The 25,347-nt window shown below is 37.8% G+C and overlaps 1 protein-coding gene across 4 annotated transcripts in view; it reads right to left on the reverse strand.

The window, feature by feature from the left end:
- The window catches only part of SPAG1 (sperm associated antigen 1), an 88,787-nt gene that overhangs the window by 29,429 nt on the left and 34,011 nt on the right, over positions 1-25,347 (reverse strand). For all 4 annotated transcript variants that reach the window (XM_049853788.1, XM_049853791.1, XM_049853789.1 and 1 more), the window contains 2 exons: positions 24,545-24,651; positions 14,028-14,187 (listed from right to left, as the gene is read on the reverse strand). In XM_049853788.1, coding sequence (XP_049709745.1) covers positions 14,028-14,187; positions 24,545-24,651 — 267 coding nt within the window. The remainder of the gene's footprint in view (positions 1-14,027; positions 14,188-24,544; positions 24,652-25,347) is intronic.

Consider the following 25,347-nt stretch of genomic DNA (forward strand, 5'->3'; position numbering starts at 1 on the left):
TTCGAAATCATTCCCTAGGGTTCTACCTCGTCATCAAATCTTAACTATCAAGGTAGAGCTAACAAAACTTTTAGATTTAAAATCTAATATGTGCTTTTCCTTCTTCTCACAAGTTATGAATGAATGAATGAATAGCAAAAGGAAAGAAAAGAAAGTCACTAGAACTTGATGAGTACAATAACTGTGCCGAAGATTAGGGTAACCTTTCCTCATTGTAAAGGCTGGGAGAAAGGGATCATTTGAAAGAAAAGTAATGTCGAAGTGACCTTTAAGTCATTTAAAAATGAATATAGCAAAGAAGTCCATCTAAAATAGGCATCTAATTTTTAAGCTTACAGTGAACCTTAAACACGTAGTAAATTTTCCATTTCAATGCCTTATTCAAACCTAAAAACTTCTTTTATCTTGATTGAAGGATTTCAGTATTAACCATGGCTTTAGTAACTGATTATTGTATCTACTGTTTTTAAATATGAAAATTATGTATAAATATTTCATTGATGGGTATCTTAATTTTTACAAGAAGGCAATTAAGCATGTCACTGCACTGTTAAAAGGAACTTAAATACAGAGACTGCCAGACCTACTCTTTTAACAAATTCTAATCTCGTTTCTAACGGATGTATTTTTCCATTGTGTTTCAAGATTGGTAAAGGAAGGATTTGAAGCACGAAGACAAAGGGAATAGAATATCCTAATTGTTTTTTTTTTTAATTATCTAAATGAAAATCAGTGAATCATTAAGACAAGCACCGAGTATAAAAACACACTAATTACTACAGTGTTCTACACAGTAGAATTGCCTCTATGAAACATCTAATTTGGATCACCAACTGTTAGGGACTGAATTGTGTCCTCCCCAAATATGTTTTTATCATACAAAAACAAATTTATTATATATCTCTATTCTCTGGGGTAAATTCTTAGAAATCGAATCACTTAGCTAAATGTTAAGAGCATTTTTAAGTGTAAACTACTGACTTGGATTGGAAAGCTTACTATCATTAATATAGCAATACTCCCCCAAATGATCTATAGACTCAATGTAATCCCAGTTGGCTTTTTCCAGAAACTGACAAACTAATCCTAAAATTCATATGGAAAGGGACCCAGCATAGCCGAAACAATCTTGAAAAAGAAAAACAAAGTTGGAAGAGTAACTCTCAGTTTTAAAACTACGAAGCTATAGTAATCAAGACAACGCGGTACTGGACTAAGGGTAGAGAAGTAGATCAATGGAATACAATTGGGTCTAGAAGGAAACCAGCACATTTATAGGCACCTGATTTTTGATGAGGGTATGAAGACAATTCAATGGTGGAAAGAGCAATCTTTTCAACAAGTGCTGCTCAGAAAACTGGATAGCCACATGCAAAAGAATGATGGTGGGCCCTTATCTAATACCCCTCGCCCCCCAAAAAAACCAAACCCAGAGCCGTCGAGTCAATTCTGACTCGTAACAACCCTATAGGACAGAGTAGAACTGCCCCACAGAGTTTCCAAGGAGCGCCTGGTGGATTCGAACTGCTGACCCTTTGGTTAGAAGCCGTAGCACTTAACCACTATGCCACCAGGATTCCCTTATCTAATACAAAAAAAAATGTATACAAAAATGTACTCAAACCCCCCAAATTGGGATTGCATTGTATTTATCTTTTTGTTGTAGAGGTGTTGGATTTTCCTATAGATTTTAGAGATTAGACCCTTGTGGGACATGTTGCAGCCAAAAATTTTTTCTCAGTGTGTAGGTTCCGTTTTTACTTTTTGGTGAAGTCTTTTTATAAGCATAATTGTTTAATTTTAGGAGCTGCCAGTTATCTAGTTTCTCTTCTGGTGTTTGTACATTGTTAGTTATGGTTTGTATTATATTTATGCCATGTATATTTTTGGTTTATTAGGGCCCCTAGTATTTTCCCTATTTTTTCCTCCATGATCTTTATAGTTTTTGGTTTTATATTTAGGTCTTTGATCCATTTTGAGTTAGTTTTTGTATATGGTGTGAAGTATGGATCCTGTTTCTTTTTTTTTTTTTTTTACAGATGGACATCCAGTTTTGCCAGCACCATTTGTTAAAAAGACTGCCTTTTCTCCATTTAATGGATTTTGGCCCTTTGTCAAAGCTCAGTTGACCATAGGTGGATGGATTTACATCTGGGTTCTCAATTTTGTTCCGTTGGTCTATGTGTCTGTTGTTGTACCAGTACCAGGCTGTTCTGACTACCATGCCTGTATAGTAGGTTCTGAGGTTAGGTAGTGTGAGGCCTCCTACTTTGTTCTTTTTCTTCAATATTGCTTTGCTTATCCAGGGCCTCTTTCCTTTCCATGTAAAGTTGGTGATTAGTTTTTCCATCTCGTTAAAGAATGCTGTTGGTATTTAGATCGGGATTACAATACACCTGTAGATTGCTTTGGGTAGAATTGACATTTTCACAATGTTAAGTCTTCCTATCCACGGGCATGGTATGTTTTTCCATTTATGTAGTTCTCTTTTGGTTTCTTACAGTAGTGTTTTGTACTGTTCTTTTTATAGGTCTTTTACATCCATGGTTAGATTTATTCCTAAGTTTTTTTTTTTTTTAAGGGCTATTATAAATGGTATTCTTTCCTGATTTCCTTTTCAAAGTTCTCTTTGTTAGTGTATAGGAATCCAACTGATTTTTTTAGGTTGACCTTACATACTGCTACTCTGCTGAATCTTTCTGTTAGTTCCAGTAGTTTTCTTGTGGAGTCTTTTAGGTTCTCTTTTTTATGTATAGTATCATATCATCTGTGAATAGGGATAGCTTTATTTCTTCCTTACCAATTTGGATGCCCTTTATTTCTTTTTCTTGCCTTATTGCTCTAGCTAGCCCTTCCAGCACAATGTTAAATAGGAGTGGCGATAAAGGGCATCCTTGTCTTGTTCCTGTTCTCAGTACAAATGTTTTCAGCCTCTCTTCACTGATAATGATGGTGGCTGTTGGTTTTCTATAGAGGCTCTTTATTATTCTGAGGAATTTTTCTTGGGAGTTTTTTATCATGAATTGGTGTTGGACTTTATTGAATGTCTTTCTGTGTCAACTGAGATGATCGAATGATTCTTTTCTTTGTTTTGTTTATGTGGTGGATTACATTGATTGGTTTTCTAATGTTGAACCATCCTTGCATACCTGGCATGAATCCCACTTGGTTGTTATATATATATATTTTTATATGATGCTGAGTTCTATTAGCTAGAATTTTGTTGAGAATTTTTGCACCTATATTCATGAGAGATATTGGTTTGTAATTTTTTTTTGTGGTGTCTTTGCCTAGTTTTGGTATCAGGGTTATGCTGGTTTCATAGAATGAATCTGTTAGTATCCCATCCTTCTCTATACTCTGAAATAGTTTGAGTAGTACTGGTGTAAGCTCTTTTCTGAATGTTTGGTAGAATTCTCCAGTGAAGCCATCTGGCCCAGGACTTTTTTTTGTTGGGAGTTTATTACCTTTTCAACTTCTTCTCTTGTTATGGGTCTGTTCAGATTTTTGACCTCAGTTTGTGTTAGCTCAGGTAGGTAGCGTGTTTATAGACCTTGTCCATTTCCTCTAGGTTTTCAAATTTGTTGGAGTACAATTTTTCATGTTCTCTGTTACTTCAGTTGGGTCAGTTGTAATGTCCCCCATTTCATTTCTTATTTGGGTTATTTGCTTCTTTTCCTGAGTTTCTTTTGTCAGTATCCCCAGTGGTTTGTTGATTCTTTCAAAGAACCAACTTTTGGTTTTGTTGATTTTTTTCTATCGTTTTTCTATTCTCTATTTTATTTATTTCTGCTCTGACCTTTAGTATTTCCTTTCTTCTTGTGGCTGTGGGCTTATTTTGCTGTTCTCTATTTGTTCAAGTTGTATTGCTAATGTTTTGATTTTATCCCTTCTTTTTTGATATGTGCATCTGCTGCTATAAATTGACCTTTGAGCACTGCCTTTGCTGTGTCCCAAAGGTTTTGGTACTATGTGTTTTCATTCTTGTTTGATTCTAGGAATTTTTTATTCCATCTTTGATTTCTTCTATTTCCCAGTGGTTTTTAAGCAAGGCGTTGTTCAGTTTCCATGTATCTGATTTTTTTCCCCTTGCTCTTCTTGTTATTAATTTCTACTTTTATGGCATTCTGATCAGAGAAGATGATTTGTATTATCTCAGTCTTTTGGATTTTGTTGAGGGTTGCTTTGTGGCCTAAGATGTGGTCTATTTTGGAGAATGTTCCATATGTGTTGGAAAAGAATATATACTTTGTTGCTGTTGGGTAGAGTATTCTCTATGTCTGTGAGATCAAGTTGGTTGATTGTGGCCTTTAGATCTTTTGTATCTTTGTTGAGTTTCTTTCTAGATGTTCTGTATTTTACTGAAAGTGGTGTGTTGAAGTCTCCTATTATTATTGTGAAACTGTCAATTTCTCTTTTCAGTGCTGTTAGAGTTTCTTCTATGTATTTTGGAAGCCTGTCTTCATGATGGATTGTCCCTTTAATCATTATACAATGTTCTCCCTTGTCTTTTATGGTGAATTTTGTTTTAAAGTCTATTTTATCTGAGATCAGTATTGCCACTCCTCTTTTTTGGTAGCTGTTTGCTTGATATATTTTTTTGCATCCTTGGATTTTTAATATATTTATATCTTTGTTTCTAAGGTGTGCCTCTTGTAGACAGTATATTGATGGGTCCTTTTTTTTTTTTTTTTTAATCCATTCTGTCACTCTTTGTCTCTTTATGGGTGCACTTAAGCCATTTACCTTCAGTGTGATTATTGATAGGCGTGAGTTTATTGTTTTCATTTTGTCGAGATTTGTTTGTTTTTTGTGGTACTGATGTTTTCTTTGTTCTTCTTGCTTTCCTGTGCTGAATTCCTTTAGTTTGTGCATTTTCATTTCTTTTGTTTTTGAAGATTTTGCATTTACTGAGACTTTATGTTTTTCTTCTTTATTTTGATGAGTAGGTTTGTTAACTTTCTATGTGGTTACCTTGAAATTTACCCCCATCTTCCTAAGTTTGAACCAGTCTTTTATTACTTGATATCACCGTGACTTCCTCTCCATTTTAAAGTTCTATACCTACACCATTTATTGTTGTTTTATTGTTCTGATGTTGCCATTTACAGATTGACGTCTCTGGTTCCCTGTTGTAGGTGTTTTAGTTTTGTTTTATCCTTGAGAGTTCATTACCTATGTTGGTATCTGGCTGATACTGTCCTGTGTCCTAAATTCAGGTTGCTATCTGATGTTGTTTGTTCTCTAACAGAACAACTCTTTTTAATAATTCTTGTAAGTCTGGTTTGGTTTTTACATAGTCCCTAAATTTCTGTTTATCTGGAAATGTTCTAATTTCTCAGTCATATCTGAGCGAGTATTTTCCAGGATATATTATTCTTGGTTGGCAATTCCTGTCTTTCAAGGTTTTATACATATCATCCCATTGCTGTCATTCCTGCATGGTTTCTGCCAAGTAATCAGAGCTTAGTCTTATCGTTCCCTGTTTGTATGTGACTTTTCTTTTTTTCTCAGGCTGTTCTCAGGATTCTTTCTTTGTTTTTGGTTTTGGCGAGTATGATTATGATATGTCTTGGTGATTTTCTTTTGGGGTCTATCCTATATGGGGTTTGATGAACTTCTTGGATGGTTAGCTTTTCATCTTTGATGATATTAAGGAAGTTTGCTGTCAGCAAATCTTCAATGATCCTCTCTGTTTTTTCCATTTTTCTCTCCTTGTTCAGGAACTCCGATCATGCACAAATTTTTCTCTTGTTTGTATCCCACACAATTTTCAGGTTCTCTTCATTCTTTTCTCTGATTTTTCCTCAAGCAAAATGGTATTAAAGGACTTGTCATCAATTGTTTCAGATTTGCTTCTAAAACCTCTTGCATTGTCCATTTCTGAAATCTTGTTCATCTTTTGGATTTCTAATTGCTGTTTTTGTATGATTTCTAATTGTTTATTTATTTTTACATTTTGTTCTCTTATTATTTTCCTGAATTCTTCCATTGCTTTGTCTGTGTTTTCCCTGATTTTATCTGTATTTTCCATGATTTTGTCTATTTTTTTCCTTAGTTTTGTCTGTTTTCCTTCATCTCTTTCCTAACCTCTTGGACAGCCCTGAATATTAGACTTTTGATTTCCCTAACAGGTAGTTCCAGTGCCTTTTCTTCTACTGGAAGATGATTTGGTGTTTTACTTTGGTCACTTACTGGAGCCATCCTGTGCTGTTTTTTGTTTTTGTTTTTTTCCTATGTTTTTATATTTTCTGTTCACTCCGGGACATTCAGGAATTATTTTCTTCGTTCATTGATTGTAAGTTTGTTTGTTGTGTCCTGATTTTTTGTTTCATTTGGTTATGTCTGGGCAAGTGGGCTGGGTGTGTTTTGTTGCTTGCTTGTTGGAGCACAATACTGCTCACTACCTTGTAAAGGTGGACTGGGTCTGTTGTTCAACTATGGTGGAGCAGGGCAGGTCCAGTGGTAGGGGAGGGATGGGTCGTTGTGGCATGAACTGGGGCCGGCAGGGCAGGACCAAGGGGCAGTGCAGAGTGGGGTCCAGTGGGTCTCGCTGTTGCCGTTCAGGGGTTTGTCATTCAGCGCATGGTGGAGATACAGCAGGGAAGGGAGAGTATATGATGTGTGGATTTAAGTGGAAAAGAGGAAGAAGAGAGAAACAAAAACAAAAAAAATAAGGGAAAAAACTAAATAAAATGGCAGTATGGTGGGAGTTGGCAGGTGGGGTGGGGCAGACCTGGAGAGGCAGTGTGCCAGTGGCTCTCTAGTGAAGTGGTGCAGCTCAGCTTGTCAAGAAAGGGCGTGGGTGGTGCATGGGGCTAGATAGGTGAGAGAAAGGAAAGATGGGAAAGAGAAAGAAGAAAAAAACAACAAAAATATGGTGTTGAAGGAACCAGCCATTGGTGTCAGGTGGAACCGGGGTGGTGGCAAGCTGGTGTCTCTCTCACCAGGCAGTGCAGTACCACTCATCAGGAAGGAGCCAAGGCAGTGCAGGAACTAGGTAGGAGGGAGAAGGAAAGGGAAAAAAGGGAAAGATAAAGGAAAATAAAAAAAATATGGCACTGAGGGACTAGGCCTGTAGGGGCAGCACCAACCCAGGGAGCCTGTGTGCCAGTCGCACTCTAGCCGAGCAGTGCAGCATGGCCCGTTGAGAAGTGACAGGGGTGGGGCACAGAGCTAGGTGGGCAGAAGGAAGGAAAGGAGAGAGAGAAGAACAAAACAAACAAAAAAAAAATGGCACTGAGAGAGCTGACCAGTGGGGGCAGCGCAGACCCAAGGAGGCCATGTGTTTGTGGCTCTCTAGCCAAGCGGTATAGCATGGCCTGTCAAGAAGGGGCGGAGATGGTGCACAGGGCTAGGTGGGAAGGAGAAAGGAAAGGAAGAGAGAGAGAGGGAAGAAACAAACAAACAAAATATGGCACTGAGGCAGCTGGCTGGTGAGAGCGGTGCAGACCTGGGGAGACCATGTGCCAGTGGCTCTCTAACCAAGCGGGGTGGCATGGGCTGTCGAGAAGGGGCAGGTATAGTGCATGGGGTTAGGTGGGCAGGAGAAAGGAAAGGAGAAAGAAAAAAAAACAAGAACAACAACAACAAAAACGGCACTGAGGGAGCCAGCCGGTTGGGGCAACATGGACCTGAAGAGGCCGTGTGCCAGTGGCTCTCTAGCTGAGCGGTGTGGCACAGCCTGTTGAAAAGGGGCAAGGATGGTGCATGAGGCTAGGTGGGCAAGACAAAGGAAAGGAGAGAGAGAAGAAACAAACAAAAGTAAATAAACAAACAGTCAAATGGCACTGAGGGAGCTGGCTGGTAGGGGTGGCATGGAACTGGGGAAGCCACGTGCCAGGGTAGCTAGTAAGCCATTGTCTCTCCAGCTGAGCAACCATGGCCCACTGGAAAGCAGTGGAGGCAGCATATACGTCAGAAAGGTGGGGGGTGGAAAAGTGTATATCCCTAGTTACCAGGTGCTCTGTATCCTGCTGGGAGCTCCATGAAGTTGCTTTCCCATACTCCCTGTCTTGAGTCCTTGGTGGCTGTGGTGCAAGATGGAGAATCCATGCTACATTAGCTGGCAGGGGACTGCCACCTCGTAGCGCTCCTTATTTTCTGTTCTCTGTCAGTTTCTTCTTCTATTTGGTGCTTGATCAAGTTCTTTATTCCTTCATTTCATGCTTAGGATTCCAGGATTGATGTTTGTATTTTTTTACTTAGTTTTTCAGGTCTTTGCTACAGAGGGACAGCATGGTGCTTCTATCTATAGTGCCATGTTGGCTCCACCTCTCTTTTCTTCATGACTTTGCCTATTGTTTAACTTTTAGAAATAGCCATCCTTCCACCCCCTAAACTTGCCAATTCTAGGACAATATAAATATTTATCTGTATTTAATTTTTCTTTCTGTGGGTGACTTTAATTTTCTTATATTTCAAGTTGAGAAATAAGCGATAGCACTATAAGGAAAACTAGATGCTTACTTCCCTCTGATTCTTACAAATTCTATAAGGAGATAGATGGAATAAATACCAAAGTCTCTGATGGCTACAGTTGTGTGATGAATGCCACTTCTAAGTGATCACTACTCAGACAAGAAACACAAATAGGTAGGGAGCTTCTAAGAGAAGGCATCAACTCAAACCCCAGATCTAATCATCCTGGCACATATGCAGGTATTTCTTAACACTAGTCCTTAGAAGGACAGGTGACGAAAGCCTATGAATTATCTTATCTCAGTACTTGACACAGAGGAGGCGCTCAATCATTGTCAGTCATTATATTAAATCCATTGGTTATATTATACCTTAGTCTGGATGAACTGGGCCTGGCCAACCCAGGTGGAGCTGGAAGAGGGGCAGCATATAAGCTGAAGTCACAAAACACTAATTGCTAAATTTTTCCATGATTCTTTCTTGGAATGGGGTGGAAGGGAGAATCAAATGCAAGGATTCCAACTTAATAACCTCCTTCTGGGCTTTAACATTATTTTCCCCAAAATAACTAGGGTTCTTCTCATGAGTCCACAGCTCCAGGACCTCTTTTTACACATCTCATAACAACATAACTTAGTAGAAGTGAGTATAAGCTAGTTAAACGGATTTCAGTTAATCTTAAATGGACAGCTTCCGAGTTTCCAGCTATTTATCCTGCCTTATCTTGATTTGCTTTCCTGATAAAACAGTCTTAACATTTATATTCTCCCTATTTGTTTTCTGAATCTTACATATTTTATATATTCCCTAACTACAAAATATTGGGAGTCTAAGTGGCCACCTCAACAGCAGCTAACAACAACAACAAAGTGACAGGATCAGAAGTGGTTCAGTTAAAGCTCTGGCTGCTTGGAGATCTGAATGGGAATACTGCTTCTTTATGGAACTCACCTTAGGGATAGTCACCTGAGGCAGAAACACTTTTTAATCAGTCTGTTAAATGATATTAGGAGCCCTGGAAGCACAGTGGTTAAGAGCTACGGCTGCTAACCAAAAGGTGGGCAATTCAGATCTACCAGGTGCTCCTTGAAAACCGTACAGGGCAGTTCTACTCTGTCCTATAGAGTCACTATGAGTCAGAGTCGACTTGATGGCAATGGGTTTGGTTTTGATTCTTAAGAGAGAGAATTTGGAGTTACACAGATGGCCATATCTCACCCATGTGACTTGCAACCTGAGAAAATGTGGCAAATAACTGAAGTTTTCTAGGTCTCCATTACTTAATTTATAAAAGCGTGGATAGTTATAGTTTCCTTGAGGATTAAACAAAATAATCTATCTAAAGTACTTCCATAGTTCTTCAAATGTGCTAACATTAAAAAAAAAAAATTAGTGAGATGGCACTCCATCCTGTCTCTCCCACTGAATATAACTAAAAACCTGGGACATAATTTATGGGGACAGCTATATGAGGACATTAAAAAGCAAATGGTACTAGGCAGACTGGGGAAGGAGACCAGAAATTAAAATACTACCAAACTACTGGTGAGTTTCCTGTTTTCATTCCTCTTAGATCTCCTACCCAGAACTCAAAGGCAGCCCAAAACCTGGAACTGTGTATCAGATGCAGATAGAATGAGTCTCAAGAGAAGTCATCTATTATTTGCCAAAACAGAGAAAGCAGACCCCTACAGGACAGAGAAAATGGGTGAAATTCCCTGGTTTTTTATTTTGTTTTATTCCCTATCTATGCAATTCTGCAGCAGTTGCAGTGGCAGCCATGTAGGCATCTAAGACTCTGAAGGATGGGAACTCTTCTCTCTGGCAAAAGGAGCTGTTATCCCAAGAATATTGGGGGTTTTCTCTTTTTTCGTTCCTTGTTCTCTTGCTGCTTGGTTCTGGAGGCAGACCCAGTTGCTGGAAGTCCACAATAGAATGGAGAAAGTAAAGGCCTGGCTTTCTAGCCAGAGGAACAGGAAGAAAAAACTCTGGGAACCAAAAGTGTTGAGAAGATTACAGAGGAGGGAGCTCAAGAAAACAATTGCATAAAATTATGTGTGAGCTCCTGGGCTTACCCTCGAGGTGATCCACATGCATGTATCTGTCAATAAATGGCATACTAAAGGCTTTGAGAACTAAATTACAGGGGAAGACCATGGCCTAGACTAGACACTAGGTAGTGCACAAGTGGGACAGATCCGAAAAGCACTGCAAAGTCTTTAAAAACTGAACTGACATTGGAACCACAGTTCATAGAAGTCAAGTACTAGGAAATTATTACTGAACCTAACCATATCGATTGCCTGCTTTAAAAAAAAAAAAAAAAAATTTCAACATTCTCCATAGGATTTAAACAACATAATATTCAAAATGGCCAAAATACAATCCAAAATTACATGACATATGAGGAACTAAGATAAGAAAATATAAACATTCCTCAAGGGAAAAGACAATAAAAAAGCTGGGCTCCATCACAATAAAAAACCTTTTCTCTGCAAAAGACAAGAAAATGAATGAAAAAACAAGCTACATATTGAAAGAAAATATTTTCAAATCCCATGTGTAACAAAGGACTTGTACTGAAAATATATAAAGAACTCTTAAAACTCACCAGTAAGCAAACAACCCAATTAAAAAAAAAAAAAAAAAAGGTGTAAGATTTGAGCAGATATGTCACCAAAAACATTAGAGATGACAAATAAGCACATAAAAGGTGTTCATAATCAGAATGTAAATTACAACCACAATGAAAAACCACCATACACCTATTAGAATGGCTAAATAAACACACACACACACACATACACACACACACACACAGACAATACCAAATGCTCACATGGATGTAATGCAACTAGAACTCTCTACATTGCTAGTGGGAATGCAAAATGGTACAGTCACACTGGAAAAGAGTCTGAGAATTTCTGGTAAAGTTAAACATATACATGCATATGACCCAGCAATCCCACTAGTGGGTGTTACCCTAAGGAAATGAAAACATGTCGACACAAAAACTTGCACATGATTGTTTACAGCAGCCCTACTGAAATTTGCCAAATGCTGGAAACAACCCAAATGTTCTTAAACAGGTAGATGGACAGACAAACTGTGCTACATCCATACAATGGAATACCACTGAGCAAAAAAAAGGAATGAAATATTGATACATGAACGAATCTCAAAGACATTATGCCATATAAAGGAAACTAGTCTCCAAAAGTTGCATACTTTCTTGTGAACATATAACATTCTGGCGAAGGCAAAACTATAGGGACAAAGAACAGATCAGTGGTTGCCAGGGCTTGGGGTAAGGGAAGGATTTAGCTAAAAGGGGCAGCAAGAAGGAGTTTTTTGGGGTGTTAGAAGGATTCTGTATCCTGAATGGATGGTGGTTAAATGAAATTATAAATGTGTTCAAACTGTAAACTAAAAAGAAGAGTCAATTTTACTGTATGTAAATTTTTAAAGAATAATTTTAAAGTAGTAGAAATAATACAATTTATATTTCATGAACACTTAATTTTGCCCATGAGGAACTTGTACATAGACCAAAAGGCAGTCATTTGAACAGAACAAGGGGATACTGCATGGTTTAAAGTCAGAAAAGGTGTGCGTCAGGGTTGTATCCTTTCACCATAGCTATTCAATCTCTATGCTGAGCAAATAATTTGAGAAGCTGCACTATATGAAAAAGAATGGGGCATCAGGATTGGAGGAAGACTCGTTAACAACCTGCGTTATGCAGATGACACAGCCTTGCTTGCTGAAAGTGAAGAAGACTTAAGCACTTACTGATGAAGATCAAAGACTACAGCCCTCAGTATGGATTATACCTCAACATAAAGAAAACAAATATCCTCACAACTGGATCAATAAGAAACATCATGATAAGCGGAGAAAAGATTGAAGTTGTCAAGGATTTTATGTGAATCCACAATCAACACCCATGGAAGCAGTAGTCAAGAAATCAAACAACGCATTGCATTGAGCAAATCTGCTGCAAAAGACCTCTTTAAAGTGTTAAAAAGCAAAACATCACTTTAAGGACTAAAATGTGCCTGACCAAAGCCATGATGTTTTCAGCTGCCTCATGCATGTGGAAGCTGGATAAGGAAGACCAAAAAAGAATTGATGCATTTGAATTATGGTGTTGGTGAAGAATAACAAATATACCATGGACTGCCAGAAGAATGAACAAATCTGTCTTGGAGGAAGTACAGCCAGAATGCTCCTTAAGAGCAGGGATGGGGAGACTTCATCTCACTTACTTTGGACATGTTATCAGGAGGGACCAGTCCCTGGAGAAGGACATCATCCTTAGTAAAATAGAGGGTCAGCATAAAAAAGGAAGACCTCAAATGAGATGGACTGACACAGTAGCTGCAACCATAACAGGCTCAGTCATAACAAGGATTATGAGGATGGCAAAGGACGGGGCAGTGTTTCATTCTATTGTACATAGGGTCGCTATGAGTTGGAACCAACTTGATGGCACTTAACAACAACATACTTCATCTTGTTCCAGGTAAGATTTAAAATTATTTCCTTTGACTCTAAGATACTTGGTTAACTATCTTAATCTGAATATAAACCCCAAGAAAGAATATTTGACGCCACAACTTATTTAAAATCTGGCTGAAAAACTCTTTACCTTAATGTCTCTCTTTTTCATCCTTTTGACGCCCTCTTGTCCTTTCCCTGCTCTCTCTCACACTAGTGTATACTGATGTTCTGTCTCCTCCTTTTTCTTTCCCTCTGCCTCTTTTTCTTTCCTTTTGCCTTTCTCCTATCTTAACTGTTCATATTTTGATCTGAATATTTAACATTCTATAAAAAATAAAACCTTGTTCTTTTTCCTCTTTATTTTTAAAATTGAGTGAATTGAATATATTTCTCTCTCAAATGAAACTATTCTGTTAAATTACCTAGCAGCTGATTTTTATTTCTGAAAGATTTTCAAAATTGATATTTTCCCTTGATTGCTCCAGGGCTTTCAAGAGGAGGTTTCTCCCTTCTGGTCAAGCAAGGAGGCAAGAATTGCCCCTCGGAGCTGATGGAACTATCATTGCTTTACATTATGAAAAAGAACCTTTATCTAGTCTAGATTTTTTTTTTTAAGTATTATTTCAGAAGTGAAATTATACTTATTTCTTCTGCATATTTAAAACATTTTTTGAAAAGCACAAATTGCAATTTTCCAACAAGGCATTAATTTTAGGCATATAAATGGCTACCCATACCCCCTTTTAAGCCAGTTTGTTTGCAACCAAATAGATATATACAAAATTATCATCTAAGAGAGATATTTAAGGTTAACTTGCAAATGACTGGTGTCACCAAGACATAACCATTTATATTTAAAGGTGATAATCAGGAATTAAAGTGAGCACTAGGAAGAGGTACCAGGTTAAGATGAAGAATGAGGTTGGGGTGTGTTCCAAAGAAAGCTGTATTAAGAAGAAGATGAGCCAAAATTCCTGGTGGATTTACCAGTAAAGGTAGAAAAAGTTTGATAAACTAAGAATTTCTGTACAAACAAAAATTGAGCCAGTTCATCATATAAAAAGGTAATTTTGGGCATAACCAGAATAGAAAAGATGTTTTACTCTTATCTCCACTGCCTTCTTCATGTTTTCTTCCACTATCCTTTCCATCTTCATCTTCGGAGTTCTCTACTTCCTGAATAACCATCCTTTTTCCTTTGGTTTGAGTCTTACATGCAGGTTCAGCATTTTTCAGATCTTGTTGAACCTCTGACAAGATTTTCTGTAACAAAATCACCACCATATTAAAGAAAATATTTTCCTTTAATTAAAAAAAAAAAAAAACTATTAGGCAAGAATATAAAGATATTAAAAAGTGAATAAAAGTTACTGAGAAGGCTTTTTTCGTGGTGATCTTATTTTTCTTTTCAAAATGAAGACAACTTCATTGCTGTCTGATTATAATTATACATGTCCACTGTAAAAAAATTTAAAGCACAACAAATATAAAAAAAAGGAAGAACAAAGCTAAAGACCAATACTACCTGACTTCAAGACCTACTATAAAGCTAAAGTAATCAAAACAGCAAAACCCAAAATCAAACCCATGGCTATCGAATTGATTCCAATTCACAGCGATCCTATATGACAGAGTAGAACTGCCCCATAGGTTTTCCAAGGCTGTAAATCTTTACGAAAGCAGACTGCCACATCTTTTTCCTACAGAGCCGCTGGTGGGTTCCAACCACCGACCTTTTGGTTAGCAGCTGAGTGCCTTAACCACTGTGCCATCAGTATTAGCCCAGGCATTAGCTAAGGCATAGAGAAACAGGTCAATGGAACAGAATAGAGTGTAGAAATAGACTCACACACATATAATCAAATGATCTTCGGCCAAAAAAAAAAGGCTATTTCTCTAAGGAGACTCTTCAGATGGAATAAAAAAAAATTCCTAGAATCAAGTAAGAATGAAAACACATCTCACCAAACCTTTGGGACACAGTGAAAGCAGCACTCAGAGGGCAATTTATAGCCATAAATGCACACATCAAAAAAGAAGAATGGGCCAAAACCAAAACATTAACCCCACAATTCAGACAAAAGCAAGAGAGCAGCAAAAGAAGCCCACAGTCATGATAAGAAAGGAAATAATACAAAGCAGAAATATATGAAATAGCTGAAAAACAATAAAAGAATCAACAATACCAGAAGTTGGTTCTTGGAAAGGATCAACAAAATTAAAAACTATTAGCCAAACTGACAAAAGAATAGCAGGAGAGGAAGCAAATAACACGAATAAGAAATGAGATGGGTGACATTACAACAGAATCAACTGAAATAAAAAGGATCAAAACAAAATGCTGTGAAAAATTGTACTCCAACAAATTCGAAAACCTAGAGGAAACTGACAAATTCTAGGAACACACTACCTACCTAAACTAACACAAACTGAGGTCAAAAATCTGAACAGACCCATAACAAGAGAAAAGATTGAAAAGGTAATAAACTCCCCCCTCCCAAAAAAGTCCTGGCCCAGATGGCTTCACTGAAGAATTCTATCAAACATTCAGAGAACAGCTCACACCAATACTGCTCAAGCTATTTCAGGGTATACAAAAGGAAGGAATACTCCCAAATTCACTCTACAAAGCCAGTATAACCCTAATAACAAAGCCAGGCAAACACACCACAAAAAAAGAAAATAACAGACCAATCATGTCTCATGAATACAGACACAAAAATTCTCAACAAATTCTAGCCAACTAAACAGCATATCAAATAAAAGAATACATCACGACCAAGTGGGATTCACACCAAGTATGCAAGGATGGTTCAACATTAGAAATTCAATCAACATACTCCACCACATAAACAGAACAAAAGCATCACATGATCATCTCAATTGATGCAAAAGATCATTTGATAAAGTGCAACACCCGTTCCTGGTAAAAATTCTCAATAAGATAGGAGTAGAAGGGAAATTCCTCAACATAGTAAAGAGCGTTTATATAAAAATTGACAGTCAATATTATTCTCTATGGAGAGACTTCAAGCATTCCTCTTGAGAATGGGAACCAGACAAGGATGTCCTTTATCACTGCCCTTATTCAACATTGTGCTGGAAGTCCTAGAAAGTGCAATAAGGCAAGAAAAAGAAATAAAGTGCATTCAGATTGGTAACAAAAAAGTAAAACTATCCTTACAGACAATATGATCACATACATAGAAAACCTCAAAGTTTTCACAAGAAAGCCACTGGAACTAATAGAAGAATTCAGCAAAGTAGCAGGATACAAGATCACCTTACAAAAATAAGTTGAATTCCTATACACCAACAAAGAGAACCTCAAAAAGGCAATTAGGAAAACAGCATTTACTATAGATCCCCAAAGGATAAAACACTTAGGAATAAATCTAACTAGGGATTTAAAAGACCTATACAAAGAACAGAGAACAGTACAAAGAACAGTACAAAACACTACTGCAGGAAACCGAAAGAGAACTACGTAAATGGAAAAACATACCATGTTCATGGATAGGAAGACTCAACACTGTGAAAATAGTACTACCCAAAGTGATCTACAGATATAATGCAATCCCAATCCAAATTTTAACAACATTCTTTAATGAGATGGAAAAACTAAGCACCAACTTTATATGGAAGGGAAAGAGGCCCTGCATAAGTAAAGCATTACTGAAGAAGAATAAAATAGGAGGTCTCATACTACCTGATCTCAGAACCTACTATACAGCCATTGTAGTCAAAACAACCTGGTACTGATAGGACAGACACACAGACCAATGGAACAAAATCAAGAATCCAGACATAAATCTAACCACCTATGGTCAGCCAATCTTTGACAAAGAGCCAAAATCCATTAAATGGGGGAAAATACAGTTTCTTTAACAAACAGTGCTGGCAAAACTGGATGTCCATTTGTAAAAAAATGAAACAGGACCATACCTCACACCAAACACAGAAAACTAACTCAAAATGGATCAACGTCCTAAATATAAAACCTAAAACTATAAAGATCATGGAAGAAAAATAGGGACAGTGCTAGAGACCCTAATATAGGGCATAAATAGAATACCAAACATAACTAAAAATGCACAAACCACAGAAGATGAACTAGATAAATAGGACTTCTTAAAATGAAACACTTATACTTATCAAAAGACTTCTCCAAAGGAGTAAAAAAGAGAACCTACAGACTGGGAAAAAATTTTTGGCTATGACATATCTGAAAAGTGTCTAATCTCTAAAATTTATAGAAAACTTCAACACCTCAACAACAAAAAGACAAACAATCCAATTTAAAAATGTGCTAAGGATATGGATAGACATTTCACCAAAGAAGACATTCAGATGGCTAACAAACACATGAAGAAATGCTCACAATCACTAGCCATTAAAAAAAAAAAAAAATTAGAGAGATACAAATCAAAACTACAATGAGATACCATCTCATTCCAACATTACTGGCACTAATCCAAACAACAGAAAATAACAAATGTTGGCGAGGTTGCGGGGAGATTGGTACTCTTATACACTGCTAGTGGGAATGCTAAATGGTACAGCCACTAAGGAAAACAGTATGGTGCTTTCTTAAAAAGCTAGAAATAGAAATACCATATGACCCAGCAATCCCACTCCTTGGTATATGCCCTAAAGAAATAAGAGCCATGACACAAATAGATGTATGCACACCTATCTTCATTGCAGCATTATTCACAACAGCAAAAAGATGGAAACAACATAACTGTCCATGAACAGATGAATGAATTAACAAACTGTGGTTCATACACACAGTGAAATATAACACAGTGATATAATGATAAATCCGTGAAACATCTCACAACATGGATAAATTTGGAGGACATTATATTGAGTGAACTAAGTCAATCACAAAATAACAAGTACTGTATAAGACCACTATTATAAAGAAACAAGAAAAGGTTTACACACAAAAAAATATTCTTCGATGGTTACCAGGGATGGTTAGGGGAAAGGAGGGAAAATTACCAGACAGATAGAAGACACATATTAACATTGGTGAAGGAAAAAAAATACACAATATGGGAGAAGTCAGGGAAACATGACAAAGTCATGCGGGGACACTGGGAGGTACGAAAGAACAAATGGCAACATCAGTAATTACTAAAGCATAGATAATCTTGCAACAATAGTATTAACAAACACTAATTTACGGATAGATACATAAGTAAGATAGGTATGCCAAGAGGTGTGGGAAGGTGAAAAGGAACACATTCACCTGCAGATATAGGTTTGGTGTGGATATTTCTACCTACATAACTGTGGTTGCTGCTTATATCTTAATACAGACAGGAGAGCACACAAGGGCCACTGTCAGGGCAACTTCTTAAACAAGAAGGACACCTCGCAGGATGAAGTTCCTAGGCTTGAAGGTGAAGGACCATAGACTCACAGGACATCTACATCAGTTGGCACAACATAGGTCATAAAGACAAACTTCTGCATCCTGCTTCAGTGAGTATCGTTTGGGATCTTAAAAGCTTGTGAGTGGGCATCTAAGATACAACTATTGACATCTTCTCATCTGGAACAAAGGAGAGTGAAGAAAACCAAAGACTCAAGGGAGCAATTAGTCCAAAGGACAAATTGCCCACATGAACCACAGCCTACATGACCCTGAGACCAGACTGAAATGGTGCCCAACTACAACTACCGACTGCTCTGACTGATCGCAACAGAGGGTCCTGGACAGAGTGGGAGCAAAATTTAGAACAAAACATTAAATTCACAAAAAAGAACAGACTTACTGATCTGACAGAGACTGGAACCCCTGAGACTATAGCCCTAAGGCACTCTTCTCAACTGGAAATAAAGCCATTTCTGGATACCACCTTTCAGCCAGACCATAGACAAGCTTATAAAATAAACAATAACACCCATGTGTCTATCAGTTTGTTGTATTGTGGGGGCTTGTGTGTTGCTGTGATGCTGGAAGCTATGCCACCAGTATTCAAATACCAGCAGGGTCACCCATGATAGACAGGTTTCAGCTGAGCTTCCAGACTAAGAAGAAGGACCCAGTGGTCTACTTCTGAAAAGAATTAGCCAGTGAAAACCTTATGAATAGCAGCAAATCATTGTCTGATATAGTGCCAGAAGATGAGCTCCCCAGGTTGGAAGGCACTCAAAAGATGACTGGGAAAGAGCTGCCTCCTCGTAGAGTTGACCTTAATGATGTGGATGGTGTCAAGCTTTCAGGACCTTCATTTGCTGATATAGCACAACTCAAAATGAGAAGAAACAGCTGCAAACATCCATTAATAATTAGAACATGAAATATACGAAGTATGAATCTAGGAAATTGGAAATCGTCAAAAATGAAGTGGAAGGCAAAAAGATCTATTTCCTAGGCATAGTGAACTGAAATGGACTGGTATGACCATTGTGAATCAGACAGTCATATGGTCTGCTATGCAGGGAATGGTAACTTGAAGAGGAATGGTGTTGCATTCATCGTCAAAAAGAATATTTCAAGATCTATCCTGAAGTACCGCACTGTAAGTGATAAGGTAATATCCATAGGCCTACAAGGAAGACTGGTTAATACCACTGTTATTAAAATGTATGCAGCAACCACTAGGGCCAAAGATGAAGAAATTGAAGATTTTTACAAACTTCCACAGTCTGAAATTGATCAAACATGCAATCAGGATGCGTTGGTAACTACTGGTGATTGGGATGCAAAAGCTGGAAACGAAGAAAGGTCCAAAACCAAACCAAACCCGTTGCCATTGAGTCAATTCCGATTCATAGCAACCCTATAGGACAGAGTAGAACTGCCCCATAGAGTTTCCAAGGAGTGCCTGGTGGATTCAAACTGCTGACCTTTTGGTTAGCAGCCATAGCTCTTAACCACTACGACACCAGGGTTTCCAAAAAAGGATCGGTAGTTGGAAAATATTGCCTTGGTGATAGAAACGATGCCAGAGATCACATGATAGAATTCTGCAAGACCAATGACTTCATTGCAAATACCTTTTTCAACAACATAAACAGTGACTACACACATTATACATGTGGACCTCACCAGATGAAATACACCAGGAATCAAATCAACTACATCTGTGGAAAGAGACAGTGGAAAAGCTCAATATCATCAGTCAGAACAAGTCCAGGGGCTGACCGTGGAACAGACTATCAATTGCTCATATGGAAGTTCAAGTTGAAGCTGAAAAAAACTGGAACAAGTCCACGAGAGCCAAAGTATGATCTTGAGTATATCCCACCTGAATTTAGAGACCATTTCAAGAATTGATTTGACACGTTGAACACTAATGACCAAAGACCAGATGAGCTGTGGAATGACATCAAAGACATTACATAATGAAGAAGGTAAGACGTCATTAAAAAGACAGGAGAGAAAGAGAAGACTGAAATGGATGTTAGAAGAGACTCTCAAACTTGTTCTTGAATGTCAAGTAGCAAAAGGAAGAAATGATAAAGTAAAATTGCTGAGCGGAAGATTTCAAAGGGTGGCTCGGGAAGACAAACTAAAGTATTATAATGACATGTGCAAAGAGCCGGAAATAGAAAACCAAAAGGGATGAATACTCTTGGCATTTCTCAAGCTGAAAGAACTGAAGAAAAAAATTCAAGCCATGAGTTGCAATACTGAAGGATTCTATGGGGAAAATATTAAATGGTGCAGGAAACATCAAAAGAAGATGGAAGGAATACACAGAGTCACTATATCAAAAAGATTTGGTTGACATTCAGCCATTTCAGGAGGTAGCATATGATCAGGAATTGATGGTCCTGAAGGAAGAAATCCAAGGTGCACTGGAGGCACTGGAGAAAAACATGGCTTCAGGAATGGATGGAATACTAATTGAGATGTTTCAACAAATGCATGCAGCACTGGAAGTGCTCACTCATATATGCCAAGAAATTTGGAAGACAGCTACCTGACCAACTGACTGGAAGAGATCCATATTTATGCCTATTCCAAAAAAAGTTGATCCAACCAAATGCAGAAATTATCAGACAATATCATTAATATCACACGAAAGTAAAATTTTGCTGAAGATCATTCAAAAGCACCTGCAGCAGTATATCGACAGGGAACTGTCATAAATTCAAGCCAGATTCAGAAGAGGCCATGGAACACGGCAGGTCATTGCTGATGTCAGATGGATTCTGGCTGAAAGCAGAGAATACCAGAAGGATGTTTACATATGCTTTATTGGCTATGCAAAGGCATTTGACTGTGTGGATCATAACAAATTATGGGTAACATTGCAAAGAATGGGAATTCCAGAACACTTAATTGTGCTATGGAGGAACCTGTACATAGATCAAGAGGGGATGCTGTATGGAGAGGTCACCACACTTATTCAATCTGTATGCTGGGCAAATAACTTGAGAAGCTGGACTATATGAAGAAAATTGCAGTATTCGGATTGGAGGAAGACTCATTAACAACCTACGTTATGCAGATGTCACAACCTCGCTTGCTGAAAGTGAAAAGGACTTGAAGCACTTACTGATGAGGGTCAAAGACCACAGCCTTCAGTATGGATTATTCCTCAACATAAAGAAAACAAAAATCCTCACAACTGGACCAATAAGCAACATCATGATAAGCAGAAAAGACTGAAGTTGTCAAGAATTTCATTTTACTTGGATCCATCAACAGCCGTGGAAGCAGCAGTCAAGAAGTAAAAAGATGATTGCACTGGGCAAATCTGCTGCAAAAGACCTGCAAATCTGCTGCAAAAGTGTTAAAAAGCAAAGATGTTACCTTGAAGACTAAGGTGTGCCTGACCTGAGCCATGGTGTTTTCAATCACCTCATACGCATGTGAAAGCTGAACAATGAATAAGGAAGACTGAAAAAGAATTGACACCTTTGAATTGTGGTGCTGGTGAAGAATACTGAACATACCATGGACTGTAAAAAGAATGAACAAATCTGTCTTGGAAAAAATGCAACAAGAATGCACCTTAGAAGCAAAAATGGTGAGACTACAACTCACATACTCTGGTCATGTTATCAGGAGGTACCAATCCCTGGAGAAGGACATCATGCTTGGCAAAATAGAGGGTCAGCGAAAAAAAGGAAAACCCTCAACGAGATAACTGACACAGTGGCTACAACAATGGGCTCAAGCATAATGATTGTGAGCATGGCGCAGGACCGGACAGTGTTTCATTCTGTTGTAGGATCACTATGAGTTGGATCTGACTCCATGGCACCTAACGACAACAACAAACTGAGATAAATGTGCTCCTTAGACAATCAATTATAAAAGATCAAAAGGGAAACATGCACAAAAGTAAAGATGAGAGGGTAGGAAGGGGTAGAAAATCAGGACGAAAGTAAATGGGGAACGTAGGTCAGAAATGGGGAGAGTGAATGAAACCTATGTCATGGAACACTGTATGTACAAACTATTGAATGGGAAACTAATTTGCTCTGTAAACTTTCACGTAGTGTACAAAAAAATTTTTTTAAAAAGAAAAGGAGAGTCTTCAATGAACATTGCTAGAACAACTAGATATCCACGTGTAAAAAAATGAATGTAGACACAGACCTTACACTTTTCACAAAAATTAGCTAAAAATGGATCATAGACTTAAATGTAAAACACTTCACAAACTGTAGTTCTCAAAGTTATAAAACTTCTAGAACATAACATAGAAAACCTAGGTGAGCCTGGGTTTGGCAACGACTTTTTAGACACAATACCAAAAGTACGATTTATGAAAGAAAAAATTTATAAGTTAACCTTCATTAAAATGAAAAACTCTTCTGTAAAAGACACCTTTAAGGAAATGAAAAGACAAGCCACAGACTGGAATAAAATATTTGCAAAACATGCATCTGATAAAGAATTTGTATCCAAAATATACAAAGAATTCTTGAATCTCAACAAGAAAACAAACAACCCAATTCAAAAATGTGCAAAAGATCTGAACAGATACCTCATCAAAGAAGACATACGGATGGTAAATAACCAGATGAAAGAAAAGGTGATCAATATCATATGTCACTAGAAAACTGTAAATTAAAACAACAGTGAAATACCACTATACACAGAATGGCTAAAATGCAAAACATTTACACCACCAAATGCTGGCAATATGTGAAACAACAGGAACTCTCATTCATTGCTGACGGAAATATAAAATGGACAGCCATTTTAGGAGACAGTGTGGCAATTTCTCACAAAGCTAAACAAAATCTTACTGCACTCCCTAGTAGTTATCCAAGTGAGTTGGAAACTTACGCCCACACAATAACCTCTACATGAATATTTATAGCAGTTTCATTCATCATTGCTAAAAATTGGAAGCAACAAGGTGTCCTTCAACAGATGAATAGAAAACAAACTGGGACATTCATGTAATGGAATATTATTCATGATAAAAAGATATGAGCTATCAAGTGACAAAAAACGTGGAGCAATCTTAAGTACACATGGCTAAATGAAAGAAGCCAGTCTGAAAAGACTACATACTGTATGATCCATACTATATGAAATTCTGGAAAAGGTAAAAGCATAGGGATAGTAAAAAGATAGTGTTTGCTAGGGGAGAGGAAGACAAAGAGAAATAACCCAATAGGTATCTATGGAAACTTAGTGACTACTAATTGTTGGGAGACTATTCTCCACAGGTCTCTCATATTTATGAACACACTGAGAGCAGAGACACAGGCAGTCTTTGTCCTGGACTATCTTTTCAAGGATGTTTGTACAGAAAGCAGCTTTGGAAAATAGAGATAGTATCACCTTTCAGAAGAGAGGGCAGTTTTGTTTTTCTCCAGTGTAATAAAGATAATGTCTTCCCCTAGAGCAGAGGTTGGATAGGTTTGCTTGTAGCCCATTATAAAAGATGGGGTTTCCTAAACTTGGGGTTCGTCAGCTGTGACACAAACCCACTGACTATGCAGCATCCACCTGGGCCACTGTTTGTCACCTTCATAAGACTAGGCAGCAAAGGGAACTGACACAAACATGAAGCTTATCTGCTTGCTACGCTGTGTGTAATAAAGTCTTTTGTCTCTATCCCAGGAGTCTTATATCTTCTACCAGGCTAGCTAGTTAATTTGCAAGTAGGGTAAAATCTCAGACCCTTCACAGTTCTTGACACTTATCTCTACCATTTAGATCTTAATACATAACCCCCCAAGTACTTATCTGAGTGAGTCTGCTCAGTCAGTAGTAAGTGCTGCCAACAATGCTATGCTTACCATGCAAGTCAGTGTTAGAGAGACACACACTCTTCTATGGCCATGGAGCTCCTGCCTAATCCTAGCTTCACTCTGCATAGTAAATCACGATTAGCTCAGAGAATAGCACTGCCTACAATTAATGACTGGGAAGGGAAAAATTAAATATTTGTCTTTTGAACATAGGTTTATAGTTCTGGACAATTATTTTAAGAGCCTGTTTTCTTCCACTTCAAATAAATGTTAACATTTTGGGGTGCCTGGGCTATGCCTACTTTTTAAAGCTGTTACCTAATCCTCAATATAAATTATTCAGCGAGATTGAAATCAGCAATTATTGTATCATTTCAACATAAATACAAAAACAGCAAACTATAGAATTAGGTGAGAAATTACGTTCTGTACTTACCTTAGCCAAATCATTATCAGGTTCAACATCCAGTACTTTACTCAAATCTTCTACAGCCTCCTGGAGTTTGTTTTGATGTTTATATGTAGTGGCACGGCGCAGAAGAGCTGAAAATTACCCAAAATAAAATTTATGGATTTTAAGATTTGGCATTATAGTTATAACTTATTTTGCAAATGGAAGAATATAAGTAGCAGAGAAAAGTTTAGGATGTTATTATACAAAGGCTTAGCTACACCCATTTTCATATTGTACACAGAGAAAATGATACTGAAGTAAACAGAAGAGGCTACATCAGGCAACCATGCCCTCTAACACCTCCCCCGCTCTGGCAGTCCCTGGCCCTGCCAGCTGCCCCCAGAGCTGAGAAACTCCACAGCTCAAAACGTTGGTAATCCTTCAGAGGCACCACATCCTGCTGCAGCACTGGGAAGCTTTTCACTGAACAACGTTCTCCTTCTTATAGTCATCACTGGCATTATTTTATTACTTTACCACTTTATAAAAACCTTAGCAAATTCTTTATTTAATGTATTGATGACTAGCAGCTATCTCAGAATATCAGCTCATTAGCAAAATCTGTAGGGCACGCTCTAAAATAATTAGAAGGAGTTATTTTGCACAGGTAACTGTGAGAAAATCCTAATGATTAAGTCAGCTAGGTTCAGAAATTGAGTACTTCAACAATTTGCATCAGCTTTTTGGATAGGTTTCAGTGTATAACTTGATAGTTATCTAATACTAAAGATGAATGCCTTTCTAGCAGGGCTTCAAACCTGTTCGTTCCAGTTCCAACCCCTGCT

Source organism: Elephas maximus, chromosome 15, assembly GCF_024166365.1.
Source record: "Elephas maximus indicus isolate mEleMax1 chromosome 15, mEleMax1 primary haplotype, whole genome shotgun sequence".
In the NCBI taxonomy this organism is placed as follows: domain Eukaryota; kingdom Metazoa; phylum Chordata; class Mammalia; order Proboscidea; family Elephantidae; genus Elephas; species Elephas maximus.